Genomic DNA, 26,578 nt, shown 5'->3' with positions numbered 1-26,578 from the left:
CCTTACACATTTTCTTAGATTTATGTACATTTGTACAACATTTAATTGCTTCCGCTGCTGTGTGAGTGTGATGTGGTATCACACGTGTCACGTGGTCACACTGTGTTTGGGCGCATGCACATGACCGTGTACAATACCATCATCGCAGGATCATACGCCATCCATACATGGCTGTCTGACCATCTGTCCCTCCCGACAGTGGCTGGAATTTTTTGGCAATGTTTGGCTGGTTTCGGCCTCATTCACCCAACTTCGGGTTATGTGTGAAGGGGTCTGTAGGAAAGTTTTACTGAACTAGACATTTGTGGAAGATGCTCTCATCTTTGTGGAATCAACAGACACCCTGACTGCACCACTTACACTGAATGAAGAATAGGAGTGCCCGGGTTTGTGATTATTCTGGATAAAGTCTAAGGGCCCCTTCACACATAACACAAAGTTGGGTGAAAAAAGCAGGAACTGGCCGGAAAACCACTTCAAAAAACGAATTGGGCAACCATGAAAAATCAGACAGGCGTGAGCAATACCGTGGAGACGGTTTTGTGCACGCGCATGAACACAGTGCGAGCACGTGGAATGTGTGGCATCACATTGTGCTTCCACAACAATGGAGCAATTAGATGCTGGACATATACGAGGTCTGTGATAAAAGTAACGGACCTTATTTTTTTCAAAAACCATATGGATTTGAATCACGTGTGATTACATCAGACATGCTTGAACCCTTGTGTGCATGCGAGAGTTTTTTCACGCCTGTCGGTTACGTCATTCGCCTGTGGGCAGTCTTTGAGTGAGGAGTGGCCCACCCTCTCGTCGTTTTTTCATTGTTTAGGAATGGCTCAGAGACTGCTGCTTTGTTTGATAAAATTTTTTTAAAAAACTGTAAGGCACAACTGAGTGGACACCATTCGATAAATTCAGCTGGTTTTCTGTAAAACTTTTAATGGCTGATGAGAGATTTTGGTCTGGTAGTGTCGCTTTAAGGACGGCCCACGGCGCCTGACGGAGATCTGCACCCCCCGAGGCGGCAGCGTCTCGCCGTTTCAAGTTGAAAACTTCCACATTTCAGGCTCTGTTGACCCAGTAAGTCATCAGAGAACAGAGAACTTTCAGAAGAAGTCGGCATGAGGAGCTTATTCGGACATTCCATTGTTAACAGACATTTTGTAATGAAAGAATGTGCGGGCAGAGTCGCATGTCGGGCCGGCACGGAAACTAGTCGGCGAATTTGCGCGCACGTCTTTCATTACAAAATGTCCTTAAACAGTGGAATGTCCGCATAAAGTCCTCATGCCGGCCTGTTCTGAATTTTCTCTGTTCTCTCACGACGTCCTGGGTGAATTAAGCCTTAAATTAGGATGTTTTCAGGTTGAAACAAGCCAACGACGGCGCCTGGAAGCGCCGCGCGACGTCCCACTCCGTGGGAAGCCCTTACACCGACAGAAACACCCCATAATCTCTCATCAGCCGTTAAACTTTCACCGAAAACCAGCTTAATTTCTCGAATAGTGTCCACTCGGATATCCCTCACAGGTCCAGAAAAAATGTTGATAAAGCAACGCGCGCCGTCCGCAGCGGCTATTCAGACAAAGAGATTCTGACGGGTGGGGTGGAGCACTCCTCACTCAAGGCCTGCCCACCGACACGCGTGAAAAAACTCACGCATGCGCACGAGGGTTCAAGCTTGTCTGACATAAAAACATATGAATCAAATCCATTTATTTTTTGAAAAAAATAAAAAGGACCGCTTTTTTCATCACAGACCTCGTATACATAAATCAACAAATATATGGAAGCCCACAATAATGCGAAGCACATATTCAGAACAACATTGGAGCAATGAATGTACTGTTCAAATGTAACACAATCATGTTACTGGCCATGAATCTGTTTCAAATAATTAATTCCTGTTATGAAGAGCAGACAATACAAGTATCCTCCTCCTGTTCCTCTCTGTACATGACCCATGGTTATGCATGTAAACATGCTGATGGACTGACATGAAAGAAGCCATGCGCTCATAACATGGACACATCAGCCAGCACTGTGTGTCCAGCCGGCCTCACATTTCCAGCCAGTGCAGGGTGTCCAGGTGTCCAGCAAATGGTGCACTGAAGGACACAGCATCATATGGCCCATAACTGGATGTGACAGTCCAATCGCCAGCTGAGTGTTCACATGATCTGATGGAGCCCTTCACATGGGGCAGCCTGGCTGGTGATGTGTGCGCTGATGCTGCTCGTTGCAAAGGCTATATGTGTTTTTATGTATTTCCATGTGAGGACAACATGCCTATGCACGCGCCTCATGGTGAAGTGTTGTAAGGGGATGTCCTTCATAGCACGATATGTGTTCTCCAGCTGTGACTTGCGAGTCCACGGATCCCAACAGCTGCTGTTGTCATGGACACGCCCACCTTTGTTATCAGCTCATATAATCATTATTTATTTTACACATTTGTTATGTTGTTTATGGCACAATATGTGTTCTCCAGCTGGATTGCGAGTACACAGTGGTCAGCTGTTTCAGCTGGACATTACAGCCATCAAGATGCACGCTGCGCTGGACAGCGATCACATTTCAGTGACCTCAGCCGCACCTGACAATGTTGGTTCATGGTGGTGGTGGGGTAGGGGGGACGACACACTGGCACACCACATATTTTGCGGCGGTGGGGGGGGCACACTTGCATGACATATGTGTTGCTTGGTAACGGCACACTCATGGGGCACTTAGACATTGTGGGGCCATTCGCACAGCTGGCTCTAATGTGGTCGTCTGCACTCTACTGTCGTGCCGGCTGCACGGATAGCCCTGACCTTTTTAAATGTCCTGCGAGTGGTGTTGGATGTTCATGGGTGGCACCTGGACTCCGGCCGAGAGGGGGTTAAATAGGGACTTGCAGGGCACTCACTGTCTTTCGGCCGCTGGTGTGAAGGCTGCCTCGATAGCGGCATTTGGCACAGTGTGACATGGGAGATGATTTTGTGCAGCATATCGTGCTGCGGCACGATGTGTCCGGCCTGTGTATGACATGCCGTGCAAATGCTGCGAACACAATCAGCTGACAATGTGACCTCATCTTGCCCGCTGTTCAAATGGGTTACCAGCGTGAGCAGCACATGAATGTAGAGTCATAGCCGGCACCACGAGGGGGCCTTTGGGGGCGACGCCCCCTCATGTCATCAACCTTGCCCCCACGGATGTTAGAGTTGTCAAAAAAATAAAAAAGAAAAAGAAATACTGGAAAATATAGCAAAATATTAGTTATTCAATAATATCACGTATTTAACAAATAAACCAAATTAATTAACTAAAGTAATTAATTTTAAAACAAACGGATATGGCGTGTGTCTGTGTTCAAGGGATTTGATAGGTTAAGGGTTGCGCTTGTCAGTGCGGCAGAGGGCGGTGCATTTCCAACGCATCGTGACGTCAGACGTGTCGCTTTGGAAGCGGCAAAGGGGCAGAGATTGCTACATCACACTCTGGCTGTTTCCACAATCTGAAAAAAGTTCAGCAATCGTCGTCTTGAACTTCGGTCGCCTGAACCACAAAAAACCTTTAAAAAACAGCAGTAGAACGATTCTCCCATCACCCTGCTGGGAGAAGCTTTTTTCAGCTACTTTTCGGAGTGACACCGACCGAGGGAAGACTGTCGACTTGGTGGGATATCGATCAAACCGCAACAGCGGGCCGACCCACACGGAGAAGCCGGCCTTCAGGCATCATCACTGCGCAGAGCGATCCAGGCTGCCGGGGTGATGGAGCAAACCCACTCAGTCCAAAATCTCCCACTTTTTGGATATATGCGAAGTCCCAGTTTGCCCAATGGAGTTTAGTTCTGAAGCTTTACTGAGGTGAGAATAATGTAAAAATAAAACATGACGTTTACTAAACTGTGAAGGTTTAATCATCGGGTAACGTTAGCTTAGCCTTTTAGCACAGTTGATCTGAGTGAACGCTTTAATTTGTAAATGGTTCAGTCTTTATTTTTACCAAATAAAGCTACAGCTTTTTTCAGACACCACAAAGCTCAACTTTAAATAACTTTTAATAACTTTTCAGGCGTTTTTTTCCATCGTTTTTTGCCGTTTTCCCCCCTTTTTATGTATAAACTGTTTAGTGTTTCTTTATATTTAAAGAAATATTTTTATTTGTCCCAATCAGGAACATTTGCTGTGCAGACAACCAAACTTCCATTGATGAGCTGAACACCACGAAGTCCAGTCGAAAGAAAACATCTCTGCTTTTCAGCAACACCACCAGAGTTCAAAGCTGCAGAAGAGACCTTCATCTGGTCCTGAGAATCCAGCAGAACACCTGCTTCTAAATAAAAGGCTCTTTGAACAGCAACTATTTTATTATTTTTTTAAAAAGCCGTTTCATTTTATATTTTAAATCAAATCAAATCAATTTTATTTATATAGTGCCAAATTACAACAAACAGTTGCCCCAAGGCGCTTTGTTTATTTTAACAATAAATGAATGGATCATTAAAAATGTCCACGAATCAAAGTCAAAAGACATTTGCACAAGTAGAAGCTCTCCACTTATTGTGCTCAAATTCATATTTTAGAAATGACTCTGTCCTGATAACGTTAAAGGCAATTACATATTTTGACGAAATTACAAGTTTAAATGACTATAAAAAAAATCATCATGAGGTTTATGTCACAGAAATCCTACTTTACAATCACACTGCAGTCATTGTTAAATTATTTCCTTTTGCATTTATAATAATAAACATTTGTATTTATTTTGTGTTTGTTTTTCTGGTTGAAATGAGATATAAATAATCTACCAGACTTAAAGAATATACAAGTTTCCATGTTATTTTATTTGTCTAAAAATAAATGTCTGAGGTTCCTTATGTTAAACAAGAAATTATCTAATATGAAATAACAGGTGGTTTTAATTTACAGATGAAAGGTTTCTAAAGAACCATTTATTGATTTATTTAGCTATTTTAATTACAAGTGTTCTAAACTTTTTTTTTTAACAGTAATCAGAAATTTTGAGGTAACAAACAACAACAAAAAAACATTTCCAATGATTTTTCTTCAGAAAACTGCTCTCTAAATGAGCAGTCCTGTCACACGTTAATGTTTTGTACAGATCAGTGTTTTCTGCACCATTCGGATTGGTCCAATCCATTTTGTACAGACCAGTGGTTTCTGCCACAAGTCTCCCGTGTTTTGGTCTGACGCGTCGTTCCTATTGGACAACACGAAGGTACGTCACAGCTCAGAGTGTCGAACGTTGGCGCACCTCATCCCGACAGAACACCAGTTCTGTGTGGTATGCAGGAGATCACTTGACCGAGGGTCTATACGTTCAAATAATAAAAAAATACTGTCATCACTCTTTACTCTTACTCAGTCAGTCTCTTACAATGGTGTAGCCTAAATACACAAGCTTTCCAGGAGCGCACACAATTCATTACGCATGCTCAGAGGCACGTCTCCTCCGATGCACACTTTTTTTTGAGGGGGGGGGAGCGACCTCGCCCCCTGTGATAAACTCATCGCCCCCTTAATATTTTTTTTGTGGCGCCGGGTCTGTGTAGAGTGCATGTGCTGTGTGCGAATTGTTGTGGCGACAGCTGTACGAGGCGTTTGTGGTGAATCCGATTTTTCACAAGTGGCATGCGATTCTTCCTTTGTGCACCAGTCGGCTTCAATCGTGTTATGTTTGAAGGGGCCTTAAGATTCAGGCTTGGAGTTACATCCTGGACTCTGCCATTAGAAAGATATCTGTATGTAGTGAAAGTGTCAAACTTGTAGAACAATTAAATTATCTCTGCAATGACATTCATGTCTCTGAGTCCTTTGTTGTGGGCTGCCTGCTCTGTTCTGCTGCTGCTGCTTTCTCTCCTCTCTGCACAGGTGGCGCGCCTCAAGCTGATCGACACACCTGTTCCACATTCCATCAGCTCCTGTATATCAATCCCGTCTCTTCATTCTATCCTCGCCAGAAACTCAGCTAATCCACACGGTAAGCTTGTCCTCGCTACTTTTCCAGAAGCAGAACATTTTTCTAACTTTTTGGTGTTTCCACACACCTCTTGTCGGAGCCCCAGCTCAGAGCTGACACCCTCCTTGTTGCTGCCGCTCCAAAGTTCAGCTTTTTCTGCAGCCTGTGCGTGGAGCTCTCGCTCTCAGCAATTTACCAGCTAAGTGTTTGTCATTTTGCTCACACTGAGCTCTGCGAGGAATATTGTACAAACTGACTGTGAACTCTTTCTAATAACAAACTTTAAGAAGAAACTGAACTGAATCCGTCTGTCTAATTATCTGCATATTGGTGACCAGCTGTGATAGTTTGTCACCGTTTGACTGAGAGACTCACTTCTGGAAGTTACCAACTCAGCTCTCACCCATCTGTCTCTCCTCTCCAGCCTCATCGACAGCTTGCAGGTGGCCACCTGGCTCCGGATCCACCTACCTGAACAGAAGTACTCTGGGCTGCGGTTCTCCTGTTTCCACCACCGTGCGGGCCGGTCTCCACTCGGATAGGCAGCTTAAAATACTATGAACACCTTGAACACTTCTTGCTGTAATAAATCCGTGTTTAACACATTCTTCTCTGCTCCCTGCTTCTGGGTTGGTTGTCGGTCCACACCTGACCCAGAACATCCTTGGCCTTTTAGACCAATAGGATCACTGCAGCTGTTTTCCTTATTGGTACATGCAAGGTTTGGAGTTGTGACATCAGGTGTGACATCAATCATGACTTTTTGCAACATGGAACAGTCAATAAAACATGCAAACATTGATTAGAGTAACTGATTGTCTCAGGCATAATTTTGTGATAGATTATAAAATTTGGGGCTGATTCTCAACTGGAACCGGTTCTTGATTCTCTTACTTGCTTGCTTGCAGACCAAACCTCACCTGATACAGCAGTTCTGAAATGATTTTGTGTCCAGCTTGACATTGTCATAACTTCATTTCAGGGATGAAAATATATTAGTTGTTCAGTGTAATTCAGCCCAGTCTCACGTTTTTTTCGTGCTCCCAAAATGAGTCAAAATTTTGTGAGGGGTATTTTTTTTAAACTCACTAACCCTACTCCTACCCCCAACCCTAACCATGACCCCCCTGCTTCACTTTTAATTTCATGCAGCCATCATGGAATGAATTAGAATGAATTTGTGCTGCCGTGATAAAAATGAAGTGCTTTTTGTCACAATATCATGAACCAATAGATTAATGTATATTTCGTGCTGCTGAATCACAACTTGCTGTGAGACTGGGTTGTGTAATCAGCTAAGCCAAGTTCCAAAACTCACACTGGATCACCAGCACAATGATTGCAGTGAGGAGGAGAAGACACAGCACACCCAGTAACACTCCAGCAACAATGACACGATTCTTCTTTCGTGACTCTGGAGTTACTGAAGCAGCTATAAGCAAAAATAAGCAGTGATGAGAATTACTTATACAGTAATTAAATTTGTAACTTTGTTACAAAAACAAGAGTATTACAGAGTATTTTGAAATCAGACATGTTATTATAGTTATAGTATATAGTTACTTAGTTATTATACTTGACAGTTACTTGAAATAAGAAATGTAAAATATTTTAAAAGGGAGCACATATTAAGAGTTATAATTTGATATTATGACAAAACAGATTCAATCTCTTTTACACTTGAATGAAACAGCTAATCAACAAAGGGGTTCAGTACCTTCCTGGTCCTCAGTAGAACTGTCTTCTAATTTTGGCACCATATAGTTGTCATAAATCTGCACTCCATCCGTCGTATTAGATCCATCCATGCAATCATTTTCTTTCTCGCCTGCCTGAAATCTGACCACCTTGGTGAAATCTATTGTGGTATAGAGCTCCTCAGACATTTCTATATAACGGCATAGATTACTCACCAACCTACAGTAAAGTTTGATCTATAGAAGTCAGTCGACTTAACTCATGTTCTCTCGTCTGGTTGGTACAAGCAGACAACTGTTCACTGTATGACTCATGACAGTTATAGGGAAATAATCACACAAAGAGAGGAAGTCACAAGAAAATGAGTGGTACAACATTCTGAAGTGAGAGAGCAGTCAATAGGTCAGCTTGGATGGAGAGATGGTGGCCAGTGGTGGTGGTGCTGCAGGTGGGGGTCTCTAATTTGGCACCCAAAAGGAGACCTTGATAGTTAAATAAGGTCTCCATGTCTTATTTGTTCGATCGTTCATTCGTCCATTCATTCTTTCATCAATTCATTCATATCCCACTATACAAACATCAAACAAAGAACATCCTCTCAATGTGAGCTTTTCCACCATGGTTAATGGATTTGTACGTTTCTTGGTGATGTTCCTTTGCCAGTAGTTAGCATGCTAACATCTCTGTAAAATGTCTAACCAATGACCGCAGAGGAATTATCTGATTACAAATACAGCATTTTTAGATTTAGATATGTTATTTCTCTCTAACTTCAATGAAATATATGAGGGGGGAAAATGGCAAATTGTTTCATACAAAAATAAAGCTGTCTCGGAGAGCAATCCATCATTTTGGATTAATTTATTCAACCAGTCAACCAATATATGTCACATTGACATCATGTGTAAGACATGTATACGAGGTCTATTAGATAATAAACTGACCCTTTTATTTTTTTAACTATATGGATTTGAATGACGTGCGATTACACCAATCATGCTTGAACCCTCGTGCGCATGCGTGAGTTTTTTCATGCGTGTCGGTGACGTCATTTCCCTGTGGGCAGGCCTTGAGTGAGATGTGGTCCCGCCCTCTCGGCTGAATTCCTTTGTTTCACACGCTGCTCGAGACGGCGCGTGTTGCTTTATCAAAATTTTTTCTGGACCTGTGAGGAATATCCGAGTGGACACTATTCGAGAAATTAAGCTGGTTTTTGGTAAAAAGTTTAACGGCTGATGAGAGATTATGGGGTGTTTCTGTCGGTGTAAGGACTTCCCACGCAGCGGGACGTCGCGCAGTGCTTCCAGGCACCATCGTCGGGCCTGTTTCGACCTGAAAACATCCTAATTTAAGGCTTAATTCACCCAGGACGTCGTGAGAGAACAGAGAAGATTCAGAAGAGGCCGGCATGAGGACTTTATGCGGACATTCCACTGTTTAAGGACATTTTGTAATGAAATGTTTATGAGTTCAATGGTACGAATATTTCATGAGGTGAAAGCTGTACATTCCAGCTTTCACCGAATTAAATATTCGTACCATTGAAAGAATGTAAAAATATTCATTATTTGTATTATATATATATATATATATATATATAAAATTTTCTTACCCACGTTTTCTGAAAAGCAACATGATGTCAAAGTGACATATGTTGGTTGACTGGTTGAATAAATTAATCCAAAACGATGGATTGCTCTCCGAGACAGCTTTATTTCTGTATGAAACAATTTGGCATTTTTTTCCCTCATATATTTATATAACGGCTAAAATATATCATTGTCATTTGATATTTTATTAATTTGCAAACAACAGAAAAGGCTGCAACAGACTGGCGTCCTGTCCTGGGTGTTCCCCGCCTCACGCTCTATGACTGCTGGGATAGGCTCCAGCCCCCCCGCGACCCTTAATTGGACAAAGCGGTAGAAGATGAATGAATGAACAACAGAAAAGGGACTTACATTTTGGTGTTCCACTGTGACATGTATTCCAGTGATGCTGTGCACTGACTTCAGACTTCAATAAAATAAAGACTTTGTGTAGTTCCTCAGTCCAGCCAAAAAGCACATCAGCGTTTCATGTAAACAGCTCTTCATGCATCCAGACAGCTTACAGCGGAGTGGATTTTTTGTGTGTGTGTCGCAGCGTCGGTTAACTCAATCAAGTCATTATGCTGCTGTCCCGTGTGCACACGCGCGCAAACACAACTGGCTCGGTCGAACTGTGTACCTCCTCAGTGCAGCGAAAAAAAGTTACGTCAGAAATTAGTCCAGGTTTTCTTTCTCTTCCTGCTAACAGACAGCACAGTGGATTTCTTTTGTGTGTGTGTGTGTGTGTGTGTGTGTGTGTGTGTGTGTGTGTGTATCTTACAAGAATTAGCAGTGTTAGTTAGCTCAAATTATGTCTCAGGAGAGTCGTGTCCCCGACGCGCGTGCACACACACGCAACCTGATTGACACTTGTGCGTGTGTGAACAACAAAAATAAGACTGTATACGTCCTCAGTGCAGCGAAAAAAAAAAAATCACGTCAGAAATGAGTCCAGCTTTTGTTCTCTCTTCCTGCTAACAACCTCCAGGCAGCACAGTGGATTGATTTTGTGTGCGCGTGCATGTGCATGCACAAGTATGCACGGGCACGCATGTACTCGTGCGCGAGCATGCATGGACACGCATGTTCTCGTGCGCGAGCATGTGTGTGCTCGACGTGCACGAGTATGCATGCGCGTGCACGGGCATGTGCACACGTGCACAAGTATGCGTGTGCACATGTGGGTGTGTGATCACGTGCATGCGTGCACGAGGACGGTGCGCGCACGTGAGAGTGCAATGATACCAAATGTATGGAACCAAATTTGCAATCTAAATGGAACCAAACCGCACTCTGACTGCAATGCAACACAAATAGGATGAATTAATCCATGTCATGTAACATACAAAGCACCAATCAAATGACAAGGATCCACACAGCCGTTATGTAAATAAATAAATTATATATATATATATATATATATATATATATATATATATATATATATATATATATATATATATTGTTCTGCTGCTCCTGCTTAAATTTAAAATAAAAATGTATCTAAATTAAAAAAAGAACAAGAGCAATCAGACATGTCTGATGTCCGCCAACTCACCTCAACTCATCTCAACTCAACTCAACTCAACCTTTATTTCTAAAACACATTTTAAAATGACAGCAGTCAACCAAAGTGCTGTAAATAATAAAACAATGGGCACCAAGTTACCCCCAATCGTAAATATATGAATTAAAATTAATAAAATTACAACAGGCAATAAAACAACTAAAAGTGAAAGTAAAATAAAGAGTAAAAAGAAGAGACTGTTCCAGAGCCTGTGGTCAGCCACTGCAAAGACTCTGTCACCTCTCATCTTTAATCTGGTTTTTGGCACCTCCAGCAACAGTTGGTCAGAAGATCTTAAGCTCTGAAAGATACACTGGGACCAGGCCATTGAGAGCTTTAAAAACAGTTAAAAGAAGTTTAAAATCAACCTGGTAACGGGCTGGAAGCCAGTGAAGAGTAGCTAAGCCAATGTGGTCAGACTTTTTCTTTCCCGAAAGAAGATGAGTAGTAGCATTCTGAACTTGTGAGGAAGGAGTAGATAACCTTCTCAAGGTCAATCCTAGAGAAATATGGCTTGGACACATTTAGGAGACGGAGCTGGAAGAAACTTGTTCTTACAACAGCACTGATCTGCTTACCAAATTTAAATGGCTGTCAAAAATCACCCCATGGTTCCATGGACAGGGGACCCAGGACATCAGCAGAGCAGGCTGTGGAAGTGCTCCCCCAAACAGGATAACCTCTGTCTTGGATTCATTAAGATTTAATAAGTTAGCACTCATCCAAGATTTGTCCTCACTCAAACAATCCAGTAATGGCTGCATTGGGTCATTGCCTAATGACCTTAGTGGCAGGTAAATTTGGACATCTTCAGCAAAGCAATGTAAAGATATTTGGTATTTTAAAAAGATATCGCCAAGAGGCAACATGTACAAAACGAAAAGAATAGGGCCTAGAATGGAGCCTTGAGGGAACTCCACAGGTCAGCGGGGCCACATCTGAAGAAAAGTGGCCCAGCTGCACAGAAAAGCTCCACTCTGTGAAGTAAGAACTGAAACAGGTGAGAGCAGAGCCTGTAATGCTCACACACTGCTCAGGACGATGCAGCAGAATTGCATGGTCTACTGTGTCAAAGGCAGCTGACAAGTCTAAAAGCATCAGGATGGCAGGACTACCTGAGTCAGCAGCTAAAATCAAATCATTCGAAACTCTCAGTGGAGCAGTTTTAGTGCTATGTCTGGGTTTGAAGCCAGACTGAAACGTTTCATAAATGTCACACTGGACTAAAAATTACTACAACTGGATGTAGACTGCTCTCTCCAACACCTTGGATTGAGATATAGACCTAAAATTTGAACGGATGGATTGATCACTGTTTTTTTGTTTAAAAGTTAAAAGCACACAGCCAGAGGTAAGACTGGTGTTAACCAGCAACAAAATAGAGGCTCCAACTGAATCAAGAACTTCCCTGAGGAGACAAGGATGAATGATGTCCAAATAACAATTTGTAGGACGCAGATGATTGGCCACATCAGAAAGCTGGGAGAAGGACAAAGGCTTGAACTGATCGAGGGCAGCAGAGCACAGAGAAAAATCAGTCTGTGATGGGCCTAACACCTGAATGAGCTGGTCTAAGGGCAGATACTTTTGTGATGAAAAAATTGTAAAAAATTGTTACAAAGTGTCGGCGTTGGCACAAGAGGGGAACAATCAGCAGTTAGGAGTTCAGAAAACGGCGTATGGTCACCAGCATGGATCCATATCTCTGTCACACACATAATATTTAGCTTGTGGGAGGTGAAGAAGTCATCTAAAAGAACAGTTTATTCGCCACTGACCTTGCATTTAGCAAGGCTACGCCCAAGGTCCGCTCGGAGCCTGCTGACGATGCAGCACATCTCAGCTGGTGGAGGTTGCCGTGGTGAGCACCACGACGGGGGTGCCACCCCAAAGCTGCAGCAAAGCAGAAGGAGCAGAGCAGAAGGTCAAGCCACCGGTACACGCAAGGTCAATGACTCTGGGAAAAAGGGGCGGATCCACTGCCAAATCAAATGCTGGGCAGAAAGTCCAAATCCAAGGGGAGAATCAGCTGAAGAGGCTAAAAAGTAAGTCTTAAGTCTGATGAGTGCACCAGCGCATTTTCCCTGTCTTGTAATGCACTTTGTTCAGGAGGGTAGACAAGACAGCCAGTGTAGATGTTCCGTGCTGGTGTGCGGCACGGGGCTTCGGGGAAAGACACCGGTTAGTTGGCGCAGGTGATGAGGAACATCTGCGAGCACAGGAGGAAGTGCTTGCCAAACAAACAATGAATGATCAGACAAAAATAAAGCCTCAGATGATGCTTTAATTTTGAAAAGAGTTTGGGTATCATAAACTAGTAGAGCAGACACATCTCGATTGGCATAAAAAGCAAAAGCAGAGTAGAAGCAAACAAAACAGTAAGAGAGCGGGCCAGACGACTTGACAACACAGGTGCCATCTTTTCCTCCATCGTGTTCATACTCCAGCCCAGTAGGTGGAGACAATCCAGTCCAGATCACCTCCAAAATTCAGTGGAGTCTTCCACACCCTAATATCTTTCTGTGGTGCAAATTTCGTGAGAATCCGTGAAATAGTTTTGAAGAAATCCTTCAAAGCCTATATAAAGTGAATCTTGATACAGAATTCAGATCCAGATGACCTCCAAAATTCAGTGGACTCTTCCATGCCCTAATATCTATCAGTGGTGCAAATTTGGTGAGAATCTCTGTAGTAGTTTTGACGTAATCCTTCAAAGCGTATATAAAGGGAAATCTTAATCTAGAATCCGAATCCGGATCACATCCAAAATTTAGTGGACTCTTCCAAAGCCTAATATGTATCTGTGGTGAAAAATTCGACAAAATCTGTGCAGTGGTTTTGACGTAATCCTGCTAACAGTAATCCTTCAAAGCCTGTATAAAGTGAAACTTGATCCAGAATCTGGATCCAGATCACCTCCAATACTTAGTGGGTTCATCTGTGGCCTATTATCTATCTGTGATCGGTGATCTGAATCTGGATCCAGATCTGGATCACCTCCAATATTTAGTGGGTTCATCTGTGGTCTATCTGTGGTGAAAATTTAGTTAAAATCTGTTAAGTAGTTTTGACGTAATCCTGATATGAAGACAGACAGACAAATAAATAATAAACACTGATGATTTTATTACGTCCTTGGCAGACTTAAATACACTGGTGAAAATGAGGGAAAACAAACATGGGTGTGGAGAACATTCAGGAAGAGGTGTGGACGGATGAATCAAAGATGAGGGAAGCTGGCACAAGATAGTGCAGTGAGACAAAACAGACAGAATTAGAATGAAGGAGAGAAGCTGGTGCAAGATAGTGCAATTTGACAAATGCAAAGTGAACAGGACCTGACAAGAAGATGAACCTAAAACCACAGTGATCAAAAGAAAATACCAAAACCAAAGATGAACAAAACCCAAGTCCTACTAAATAGGAAATAAAATAAAGAAGACCCAACACAAAGGAACAAAGAATAAAACCAGGAAACAAATTAACAACTGAAAAGAGCTCAACAAGAAAGTAAAGGCAAAGACGAAACTAGAATGAACTCATGTGCAAAACTATAATTAACAGCTAATTCAACATAAGACAAAAGTAAAACAAACAGATGATCAAAGACAGTAGGTAAACGAACAATGTGGAAGCAAACAAGTAACAAAACCATGACATGGACTAGATACGGGGCCGAGCATGATACTTCCTCTTGTCACCGAGAGTGACATTGCTCACATTATGCAAAAATATATGCAAATTATATGGAATAAAAAGCATGCAAAAGTTAATAATACTCAGCAAAATGGTAAATGGACTGCATTTATATAGCGCTTTTCCATCTGCATCAGATGCTCAAAGCGCTTTACAAATAATGTCTCACATTCACCCTGATGTGAGGGTGTTGCCATACAAGGCGCTCACTACACACCGGGAGCAATAGGGGATTAATGGCCTTGCCCAAGGGTCCTTAGTGATTTTCTAGTCAAACTGGGATTTGAACCTAGGATCTTCTGGTCTCAAGCCCAATGTCTTAACCACTAGACCATCACCTTCCCAGCACAATAGAATGCCATTTAGAAAAATGTTAAATGAGTTTATCTGTATTCAAAAATACATCAATATGAAATTATGTTTAAAATATTTTTTTCAAAATTATTTTATTGTCTTATTTTTAGTGCAATTTTTTTCAATACATGTGTCAATACGTGTGTACAAATAGGTTTTAGTTTAAACCCTGTTTGCTCTATGTTCTCTGCCAGTTCATTTGACTTTATTGTCTGTGTTCCAGCCTTGAACCACAGCCTTGACTAGTATTTATTCAATTCTTGAGGTTGGCGCTACATTACTTCGGCAAAGTGGCCAATCTGAAGGCGAGAATTTGTACTTCTGCAATTGGCCATTTGGTGAAAACTCGCTCGGGCTGTATTGAGTGTCTATTGAAATCAGCCCGTTTACTTTTGTCTCAAACTTCTATCAGCCAGCTGACAGCTCTCATTGCCTGGAACGGCGAGATGTATACACCAAGCTGACCTGAAATGAACATTTGTACATAAAATTGACTTTATTGATGAGTCTGACCCTATTGAAAAGTTACCAAATTGCATGCAATTGTATTGAGCTCAGCGACGTTTTCACTGACAAAACCCGCCCCTTCAGATTAAAATGCCCAGATGACTAACCACAAGAATTGCCTGCCCGTGTTTGACCCTGCCTTGTTTTTTGACTGTGCTCTTGCCAGTGCCCATGAACTCTGCTTACCTGTGCTTTTGAACCTCACACGTTGTATGGGATTACAGACCCCCAGGTGAGTAACCGCATTTTTTGCAGTCAAAGGTCGGATGCTTTTTCAGCATTATTGTGTTGCTTATCAACTGGTGCTGGTAACATTGGCTAACCAGGTTGATGTTGCAAACAACACTAACTGGCTGCACCACACTACAAACCAAGAAGATCCAGCAGTAAACTGAAGCACAAATGTCCTTTGTGTAACGGAGGCCAGAAGGTGTTGCTGTGCAGATGTAGTTAGTAAACCTCACTCCCAACAGCTCAAAAGGATTCTCTGACCATGGTTAGAGAGTCCGACTCCCATGCCGAGGATCATGAGTTCGCGTCCCGAGGGGAGTGAATGGGCAAAGTCATAACAACACAATGCAGAGTGCAGCCGCTACAATGGTGCCGTGTACCTGGATGGGAGTGAGTTTAGGGGGGTGAGTGTAATGGAGGCCAGCAGGTGTCGCTGTGCAGATGTAGTTAGTAAACCTCACTCCCAACAGCTCAAAAGGATTCTCTGGTCACAAGGCCAACAGCCCTGGGTTTTAGCTTTCTGGATAGAGAGTCCGACTCCCATGCTGGAGATCGTGAGTTCGCGTCCTGAGGGGAGCAAATGGGTGGAGTCATAACAACACAACGCAACAATGCACCTTCTGCCCTCTGCTATGAAGTTCTCTTTTATGGACAGGACATTTTTATTGCTCTGTATGCTCCAAAATCTTGGAGGCATCTACCTTATTTTCCAATGAGTGACAGTCAAGCAGCTGAATTGAAGGAGCTAGCTTGTTAGCTTTCCAAAGTTTGCGACCCTACCATCGCTATCTCCTTGGCATACAGTGCATATGTGAAACCCAGTGCAAAAGTTCAAAACCCAGCTCACATTCCCTACTAGTGGATGAACAATCTAACGCTTGGTGAATTCTGCTTCGCAATGATAGGAAGAGCCGACATCGAAGGATCAAAAAGCGACGTCGTTATGAACGCTTGGCCGCTACAAGGCAGTTATCCCTGTGGTAACTTTTCTGACACCTCCTGCTTAAAACCCAAAAAGTCAGAAGGATGGTGAGGCCCCGCTTTCACGGTCTGTATTCATACTGAAAATCAAGATCAATCGAGCTTTTGTCCTTCTGCTCCACGGGAAGTTTCTGTCCTCCCTGAGCTCGCCTTAGGACACCTGCGTTACCGTTTGACAGGTGCACCACCCCAGACAAACTCCTCACCTGCCACTGTCTCCGGAGTGGGTCACACCCGGCGTGGGCCGGGCGCTTGACGCTAGAAGCGAGAGCCCGCTCGGGGCTCGCCTCCCCGTGTTGCCACATCAACTTTGAAAAGTTACTTTATTCGTTACTCTATACAGTTACTTTTATTCACGGTTTTACAGTATCCCAGAATCCTTTGCGTGCTGGGGAGGGAGGCTTGATAATGGCTCAGCTTAATGCTAACTTTAACATTGAAAATGCCATAGACATACTAACACGTTGGCATCGGTCCCATTCTTAAGTTATAAAATACATTTATCAACTGTTTCAGAAGACCATAACAGGTCGGTTTAACATAAAAAAGGTAAATATTACTCACAGACATATGCTCTTTAGGGTTTTAGCAGGGAAAAATTAAGATAAAGCTAAATAAAACAGAGAACCAACAAAGCAGCAGATCGAAGATAGAAGCACTGCTTCATTGGTTTAAGGTTCAAAGCAAAGCCGCGCTGCAGAAACGGTTGATTATACAGACCTGCTGCAGGGTCTGTAATCAATGTATCTATTGATGATGATGGATCGAATCATTTCTTAAGGATACCCAAAAAGAACCAGTTCATGACACGCAACCCAAATAGCAACACGCTTTTTAATTTTTTTTTTATAAAACTCACATTAAAGACTCACGATTATCATTATCTTAGTTAAAGACCTAAATACATATTTTAGTTGAGCTCACGTTCATAACGAAGCAGTGTTGCAAACAAGTTGCTTGTTGCTTGTCCACTCCACCGCCCGCAAACGCATGTTTACACCGACAACGAAACGTGATTACATGTGAGATTTGACACCGTAAAGGCGTCAATACAGTTACTTCATTAGCAGCTGTAGACAACGTGTTGGCAGCTGCTGAATGTAACTAATAAAGTAACTCATACAATCAAACTTGGTTATTTTTAAGATTGTACTCAGTACTCAGAAAAGTAACTGTTAGTTACTTTGTTGATTAGTTACTTTGCTGATTAGTGACAAAGTGACAAGTGACAAAGTTTTTTATTCGGCACACAAAATATTCAAATAGAAAAAAAATGAACAATTCCACAAACAAACACAGACAAAACTAGTGAGTCCGAAAGGGTGTGGGCTGAAGCAAAGCTTATTAGCGCCCACCCCTGCTAGTACAAGTCCAACAATTCTAATCAGTCATATTTACATAAATACAAATTCACTACTACATGTCGACACACAGACATACACATCAATATACTATTCACTTATAATTCTATTTATATAGTACCAGATCACAAGAAAGTCGAATCAAGGCACTTTACGCCAGTAAGGACTAAACTTACCAACCCCCAGAGCGAGCACTAGGCAACTGTGGTGAGGAAAAACTCCCTATAAGGAAGAAACCTCAAGCAGACCAGGCTCTTGGGGGTGACCCTCTGCTTGGGCTGTGCCATATATACCTATATACATACGTATATACTTTACAACATAAATATATACATACATATACACAGTCACTTATATACATATACATATACACCTATCCATATCTATATATCTACATACGCATATACATACCCACACATTCAAATATACAATAAGTCCCACTTATAAATTGAACATTCCATATAAATCAATTATATTTGCTTCTTTATGATACTTAGACATGATGTTCTTTTTGAGTAGTTTCTTAAATCTTACTAAGGTACTACTCATTCTAACCTCTGTTGACATTTGTTCCATTTCCTCATCCCAACCACAGACACACAAAAACCTTTACATTTGTTCTTACTGGTGGTTTCATAAAAATTGCACAACCTCTTAAACTATATCTGGATTCCCTCAATCGGAACAGACTCTGGACATGGCTCGGTAAGGCTTGGTTTTTCGCTCGAAATAAAGTTTGAATTGTAATGTAATCGACCAAATCTATGAATTTTAATAAATTTAAAGACACAAATAGAGAATGAGTTGGTTCATGATATTGTTTATTGCAGATGATTCGTATGGCTCGTTTTTGCAAAAGGAATATTGGATTGGTATTTGATTTGTAAGTGTTTCCCCATGACTCAACACAATGTGTCATATATGGTACCATCAGAGAATGATATAAAGTAAGTAACCCTTCTTGCGGCAGTAGGTCTTTGGCTTTATACAAAATGGCTATAGTTTTTGACAATTTTGATTTCACATAATTATAGTGGTTTCCAGCTAAGTTTATTATCATTATAACACCTAAAAAATTTATTCTCTGTTACTAACTCAATTTCCTTATTGTTTATAGTTAAATTTTTACATTTGGGTGCCTGTTTATTTCCAAATATAATACATTTAGTTTTCCCAAGGTGAGCGACAACTTATCGCATCAAACCAAACCTTAAATTTTCCATTCTTTCTTCCACTATGTCCAGAAGCTGTTCAAGATTTTCACCGCTACAGAACACAGTTGTAGCATCCGAAAAAGGACACATCTCAGTGAACTCGACACCCACTTATATCATTATATAGATTATAAACAACAAAGGACCCAGCAGAGCCCTGCAGCACCCCTACTGAGCCCTGCTGCACCCCAACTGAGCCCTGCGGCACTCGTAATCTAACTTGGTTACTCAATCGTAAGAGTAACCAAGTTAGATTACGAGTGAGTAACCAAGTTAGATTACGAGTTACCTTATTAGTTAAAAGTTGTCAGCAGCTCCTAATAAAGTAACTGCATGAAGCTGCTAATGAAGTGACAGTATAAAGGAACAAAAAAAGTAACTAAAAAAGTAGCTTTTTAAAGTAACTGTGACAACACTGAACATAATTGAGATATTTTCAGAGAAAAAAGCCAAAAGGTGACTACACACAGACATCACATATCATTGAGGCTTCCACAGAAATGTATGGGTAAACATTTGTTAATGGACTCAGAGTTACGTGGAAATAAGGAGCAACTGCCGCACTAAGTACAGACTAACCAACATGGTGGACAGTGATGACAAAAATACAGCTCCTTTGAACATCTTATCTCTTTATATTTCTATGTTTATGCTCCACTGCCCACATAAGCCTTCTATCATACAAATAAGGGCTTGTGTGGATGGTTGGGTAGAAAAAGTGACATCACTCAGATTATACAAATTATATACAAATCACTATGCAAACTGAAACAACAATGAAGTCAGTTTCAACAAAGCAGTCAGTGTTAAAAAAGACAAAGAACACCACAAAAAACTGACATTAAGATAAATGTCATGATTGTCTTGTAAAATATGAATATTAAAAAAATATATCAAAGTTTTTTATATCAAAGCTTTTTTTGAAGATTGTCTTTGTAAACACATCAGAATTTAATAAATATAACACATGCTAAAATACCCTCGGCTATATTAGCATAAAAATAAGAAACAAGGGGTCAAGATTAGCCATCTTTGAACTTGTTCAAAGTCTGTGTCCCAAGAATGTTCCCGGTCAGTTTGAAGACTCTGGCAGTAATAGGACTGGACTTATGCTGAGCACAGATGGACAGACAGACACAAGGCCTGTGCAATATCTGATGGCTATATTTTGGCCTCAGGCAAAAATATAAATTTCAAATTTAAGTATGATTTTTCTTGTCTATATTTTTAGTGACGTGTTTTTCAGGCTCAGGACTGTGTTTCAATACACAGAAAATCAGGGAACATGGCTTATATCCAAATGACAAAATTATTAGCCGCCTCTGAAATGTAACATTTTCTTCAAAATTTTCCCAAGTGCTTTTTTTAACACAGCAAAGAATTTTCAACACATTTCTAAACATCCTTGTTTTATTTTGTTTGCTTACATTATTATACTTTGTGCACATAAACAAAATTAATTCACAAAAAACAAAAACTACCACAGTCAAAATTATTAGCTCCCTGATTCTTGTAGCCAATTGTCTTTTTTTGCTGGGTAACAGCCTGCAGTTGCTTGTTGTAGTTTTTAACAAGTCTCAGACACGTCTCCTGAGGAATCCCAGTCTGGTCGTTGGTGAATCTCTCAAGATCCTCCAGATTTGATGGTCTTCTGGCATGGACCTTAGTCTTCAGTTTACCCCACAGAATTTAAATGGGATTCAAGACAGGGCTTTGTGTTGGACACTCAATAATGTTCAATTTAGTCTTCTGGTGGTAGGTCTTCACCAGCAATGTGTGTTTTGGGTCACTGTTGTGCTGAAATACAAAGTAATGACCCAGATTTGCTGCTGACTGCTTGGTTTTCTTTCAACATCTTCACATATCCTTCTTTCTTCATGACTCCTTCCACCTTAAGATTCCCAGTTTCAGATGCACTGAAGCATCCCCACAGCATAATACTTCCACCACTGTGTTTCACTGTGCAGATGGTGTTCTTTGGGTTAGACACACCTCCCTTCTATCTCCAAACATGAACAACATCTCTATGGCCAAAGAACTTTTGAGTATGCATAATCTCCAGCATGCTTCAGTCTGGTGTGAAGGTGTCTCTTCTGCAGAGGTGGAGTTTTTCTTGGTCTGCAACCTCACAGTCCATTCCTGTCCACAGCTGTAGTGATTGGCTTCTTCCCAGAGTCTTTGAAATCTTTGCTTCCTACCTCTACCAGGCTTTTTCTGTACTGTGTGGCTCTCTTTGACTTTCTTGATGATACTTCTCTCTCCAGTTGTTGACAGCTGGAAATGCTGTGATAACTCCTCCTGCATTGTGAGCTTCAGCAAATCTTTTTTTTTTTCAACACTAAACTGATTTCTTCTCAAAAATGCCACAGGGAGGTTTCTTTACCACTGTCATCTACAGTAGTGTTCAGAATAATCGTAGTGCTATGTGACTAAAAAGATTAATCCAGGTTTTGAGTATATTTCTTATTGTTACATGGGAAACAAGGTACCAGTAGATTCAGTAGATTCTCACAAATCCAACAAGACCAAGCATTCATGATATGCACATTCTTAAGGCTATGAAATTGGGCTATTAGTAAAAAAAAGTAGAAATGGGGGTGTTCACAATAATAGTAGTGTGGCATTCAGTCAGTGAGTTTGTCAATTTTCTGGAACAAACAGGTGTGAATCAGGTGTCCCCTACGTAAGGATGAAGCCAGCACCTGTTGAACATGCTTTTCTCTTTGAAAGCCTGAGAAAAATGGGACGTTCAAGACATTGTTCAGAAAAACAGCATAGTTTGATTAAAATGTTGATTGGAGAGGAGAAAACGTATACGCAGGTGCAAAAAATTATAGGCTGTTCATCTACAATGATCTCCAATGCTTTGAAATGGACAAAAAAAAAAAAAAAAAACAGAGACGCGTGGAAGAAAATGGAAAACAACCATCAAAATGGATAGAAGAATAACCAGAATGCAAAGGCTCACCCACTGATCAGCTCCAGGATGATCAAAGACAGTCTGGAGTTACCTGTAAGTGCTTTGACAGTTAGAAGACGCCTGTGTGAAGCTAATTTATTTGCAAGAATCCCTTGCAAAGTCCCTCAACCCCTAAACTCTGAATTCAAGCCACAGTTCACAGTGAAGACAGTGAAGCATGGTGGTGCAAGCATCATGATATGGGCATGTTTCTCCTACTATGGTGTTGGGCATACCAGGTATCATGGATCAGTTTGGATATGTCAAAATACTTGAAGAGGTCATGTTGCCTTATGCTGAAGAGGACATGCCCTCGAAATGGGTGTTTCAACAAGACAGTGACCCCAAGCAGACTAGTAAACAAGCAAAATCTTGGCTCCAAACCAACAAAATGAATGCCTCGCAGATGTGAAGAAATCATGAAAAACTGTGGTTACAACTAAATACTAGTTTAGTGATTCACAGGATTGCTAAAAAAGCAGTTTGAACATAATAGTTTTGAGTTTGTAGCATCAACAGCAGATGCTTCTACTTGTATTATTGTGAACACCCCCTTTTCTACTTTTTTTACTAATAGCCCAATTTCATAGCCTTAAGAGTGTGCATATCATGAATGCTTGGTCTTGTTGGATTTGTGAGAATCTACTGAATCTACTGGTACCTTGTTTCCCATGTAACAATAAGAAATATACTCAAAACCTAGATTAATCTTTTTAGTCACATAGCACTACTATTATTCTGACCACTACTGTATGTGCTTGCTCAGCGGGGTTGTAAGGATTAAACCTTACCCATGTCATGCACCTTGAGGCATCTTTAGAAGAAGAAGAAGAAGTGGATCATATTTAACGTGGGTAGTCAATGAAAGCACAAAGCTTGTTTCCAGAAGGGCCCACGGCACGTGTCTCTCACTCCTCCCTAGCACTGTTGTTGAGAGTGCCAGTTGAGAGTGTGGCTGCAATTGGGAAGCAAACCCAGATCGCTGGCATCCCAGTCCAACGTGCAAACCGTTACGCCACCACCTCTCAAGCCTTGTTGTAATTTGATGCTATATGAATAAATGGATGGAACTTATTTGAATTTCTTTTTTTTTCCATGATGTCAGCTCAAATTCTTTGTAATATTTTATACTGTGTACATTGGAAGATAACACAGAGTTTTAAATCAATTGTGCAAGCTTTGTGCATTACAACGTTAAAGCACATCACTGCACAACAGTGATTTGAGCTGTGGTTCAACAAAAAAGTCAGTTCTTAAGGGGATAATAACTTTGACCCTGGTAGTTTTTGTGTTGTAAAATAATGTGGTTTGGCTTGCAGCTGTTCCCATTTACTCAGGCTCACCACAGTGGATCAGTACAGATCCACATTGGGATTTGGCACAAGTTTCACGTCGGGACCTTTCCTGATACAACTCCCGTTTTACCTGGAGAAATACACACAGCTCCTGGTTTTCTGAAGCGGTCTCTTACCATGTACGAAACAGGACCCAATGCTTACCTTCTGATATCTGATAGGATCATGTTTACACAGAGCAGACCGGCTGTACAGATTAAAATAATGTAATCATCCAATAAATAAATAAATAAATAAATAAAACTAGGATGCTGTGTTGAAAAGTCCTTGCTCTGTTAAAAAGCACCTGGGAAAATTTTGAACAAAATATTAAATTCATAGAAATTTGTCCTCTATACTCATTCATTTTCTGCCTCTTATCTGGGTCCGGGTCATGCAGTAGATCAAACATCTCAACCCACAGTTTCCTATCCTTGGTCAAGTCCTAAAAATATTTCTGGGGGGATCCCTCCTCTGGACCTCCTCCAAGTTGGATGTGTCTGAAACACATCCCTGGGGAGACAATCAGGAGACATCCTCACTAGATGCTCTAACCACATCAGCTGGCTCATTTCCGTGCAAAGATGCAGCAGCTCTACTCAGAGTCCCTCTCAGATATTTGAGCTTCTCACGCTGTCCCTGAGTGTGATCCCAGAAACTATATATGGAGGAATTTCATTTCCATCACTTGTGTCTGTGACGACGTTGGACATCTTTCCAAGTCCCTCAGTGACTGAACCGCTTACATTCCATGTCTCTGACATCTCTTGGAAAGCAGGAGAAGTCTCTTCGTATATGTGAGTGTGAAGGCCATCTAGACGTGCTCGTCCCAGGAAATCATTATATTTTGGTGTTCCAGGTCAGTTCATGGCTATCCCCACTATCTGTCCATAACTCAGTTGACAGCTCCACCCGTCTCTTCACCTGAGTATCCAAGACACACATTTGCAGGTCTAATTATCAAAGCTAACATTTTCATTAGTGGATTAGCTTTCCAGATAACTTTGAAAACCATCAGCAGACCAATTAGCTTCCGATAAATTTAGTTCTGATAACTTTTACACCGCTAACATATTTTTTTTGCGGGCATAGTAAATAAAGGTTAACAGTTAAAAAACATTTGTAAAGTCTGAAATAAAAGATTTTAGTGCCTGTCTGTTACATGTTTTGTCTCATTCAGACAGCCATGAATGGTAGAGCTCTAACCTCTGCTGACAGAGGAGAGCTGACTACCAGAGAGAAAGAAAGAGGGAAGGATGGAAGAAAAAAAGATAACTTCTCTTAACACACACATACAGACCTGCCGGTCATTTCACTGGAGTCTTGCACAGGCAGGCAGTTTTGACTTATGGTTATAATTTTAAACAAGCTAATTGTTATTGAAATTAACATCACATCTTGTTTTACAAAGTGAAAATATCAGCTATATGTTTTAGTTTTCAAATAACACACTAATTTTGAAGGATTTAGCGTTTAGACACACATGCCGCATTTCATTATGGGTTCATTTAGTTTCCTGACATCAGTGGTTGGCTGGTTGATATAACACAGTTACTGAAAAGTGTGGTGGGTTTTACAAATAAATCTGTATTTGTAAATATGTCATTTTTTTCATTTGTTAAAAAAAAGGTGACAATTCTGTTTAAGTCCTTCATCACTTTTAGGGAATGTGTGGCTGATCACACTGCCATGAACACTGCCATCTACTGCCAGTGGGATCCTCCCAGTCACTCCCCAAATTCCATCATCACTGTACTTCAGCATTTGAAATCCCCCATTAATTAATTAATTAACTATGGAGTCCTAAGCAGAGATGTTTTCCAGGATCCCAAGAAGAGTCTCTGAAATGCTGTTTTATGTATATGTATACACAAACAACAGATTCTGCTCTGCAACACAAAAGTCGCATTGGGGCAGTCCTCTTGTTCACTAGAAAAACTCCAAAATAACATTTTACAACTCTAAGCTGTACTCTAACCGACCCCTTACCAGGCCCAGCCAGTCCCTAATCTGAAGTCACCCCTTCACCCCTGTGATGATTAATATGAGAGTAACTTGCTCTTTGCCTGAATGTGTGGGCCTTCCTATCTCTTGGTGAGGCAGTGTTTTTGTGTACCTGACTCACTACCTGTTCCTCTTATTGTCACCATGACCTCCTCAGTAACTAAATTGGTGCGGCAGCCAGCCCACGCTTGAGTTACTCAGTTCAGGTATTTAAAAAAAAAAAAAACGTGTGAAAGACACGCAAAACAATCCACTGTGGTGTGCATCAATCTCAGTCTCTTCCTCTCATAGTGTTGCAGCAGCATCCTCAGCGTGACAGTGTTCTGCCATGTCTCCACAACAAACCACAGTCCTTACACTCTTCACACAATTCTGACTAACTTCGACGGGTGAGCCAGACCATCACCAGCAGGACACACAACTCATACACAACGTGAGTTATCGTAATGGCGAAATTCACCCTCACTTTCTCTTTCGTGCTCCCTCAGTGGTCCTTGACTAAAGAAATGCTGTATATCCATCTTTTCTTTCAGTGTCATTTTTTTCCTGTCTCACTGTCTTTCATAGCTAGGTCCAGTAATTATAGAAGCGCATTGCATTCACTCGATAAAAAATATTAATAACTGCCCCACAGCCTGCAGTCGTGAGCACGTTGCTGCAATGGGAAGGTGGGCATGTCGCGCGTTGATCATGTGATGTCTGTATTGAATGACATGCTCACACAAGCACTACAGTTGGTTGGATGTCATTCAAAATCAAGAAGGGAGAGTGCTGACCACTGCCCATGGCCAGTGTTGCGGCCCTGCAGCTTGTGCTACTCCACAACACAGCCGCTGTGGAACACATTTAGTCACATATGCTCCAGTCACCCATGTGGAAGACACGGTGCTGCACGTTTGTCTGCAAATGATGACGACATGGGGAAAATAAAAACAAACCGGATTGCCCCAACCACATCTCAGCACGCACAACAATGGGCATGCAGTTAAAGCTGCAACTGACTGCTGCATCATCACTATGTGCAGCTGGTGAACACATATTGTGTCATGCAGAATATCACCTCACAATACACCACCACAATGCACATGCTTTGGCAGGCTACCCTCA

General features: G+C 41.5%; 1 protein-coding gene and 1 long non-coding RNA gene across 3 annotated transcripts in view; one reads left to right on the top strand and one right to left on the bottom strand.

The window, feature by feature from the left end:
- The window catches only part of LOC117526888 (CD209 antigen-like protein B), a 31,106-nt gene extending 23,159 nt beyond the window's left edge, over positions 1-7,947 (bottom strand). For both annotated transcript variants that reach the window (XM_034188966.1, XM_034188967.1), the window contains exons 1-2: positions 7,694-7,947; positions 7,295-7,408 (exon numbers count right to left, since the gene is read on the bottom strand). In XM_034188966.1, the coding sequence (XP_034044857.1) occupies positions 7,295-7,408; positions 7,694-7,862 (283 nt within the window). In that variant the 5' untranslated portion in view covers positions 7,863-7,947. The remainder of the gene's footprint in view (positions 1-7,294; positions 7,409-7,693) is intronic.
- An 8,858-nt stretch (positions 7,948-16,805) lies between these two features.
- LOC117526900 lies at positions 16,806-23,783 on the top strand. The gene is made up of 3 exons (XR_004565380.1): positions 16,806-16,892; positions 20,316-20,319; positions 23,772-23,783. It is a non-coding gene; the product is annotated as an uncharacterized LOC117526900 (long non-coding RNA).
- The last annotated feature ends 2,795 nt before the right edge of the window (positions 23,784-26,578 follow it).

The sequence above is a fragment of the Thalassophryne amazonica genome, chromosome 15 (genome assembly GCF_902500255.1).
Source record: "Thalassophryne amazonica chromosome 15, fThaAma1.1, whole genome shotgun sequence".
Lineage (NCBI taxonomy): Eukaryota > Metazoa > Chordata > Actinopteri > Batrachoidiformes > Batrachoididae > Thalassophryne > Thalassophryne amazonica.
The sequence above is the reverse complement of the archived record's forward strand: the minus strand, read 5'-3'. Positions and strand labels throughout refer to the sequence as shown.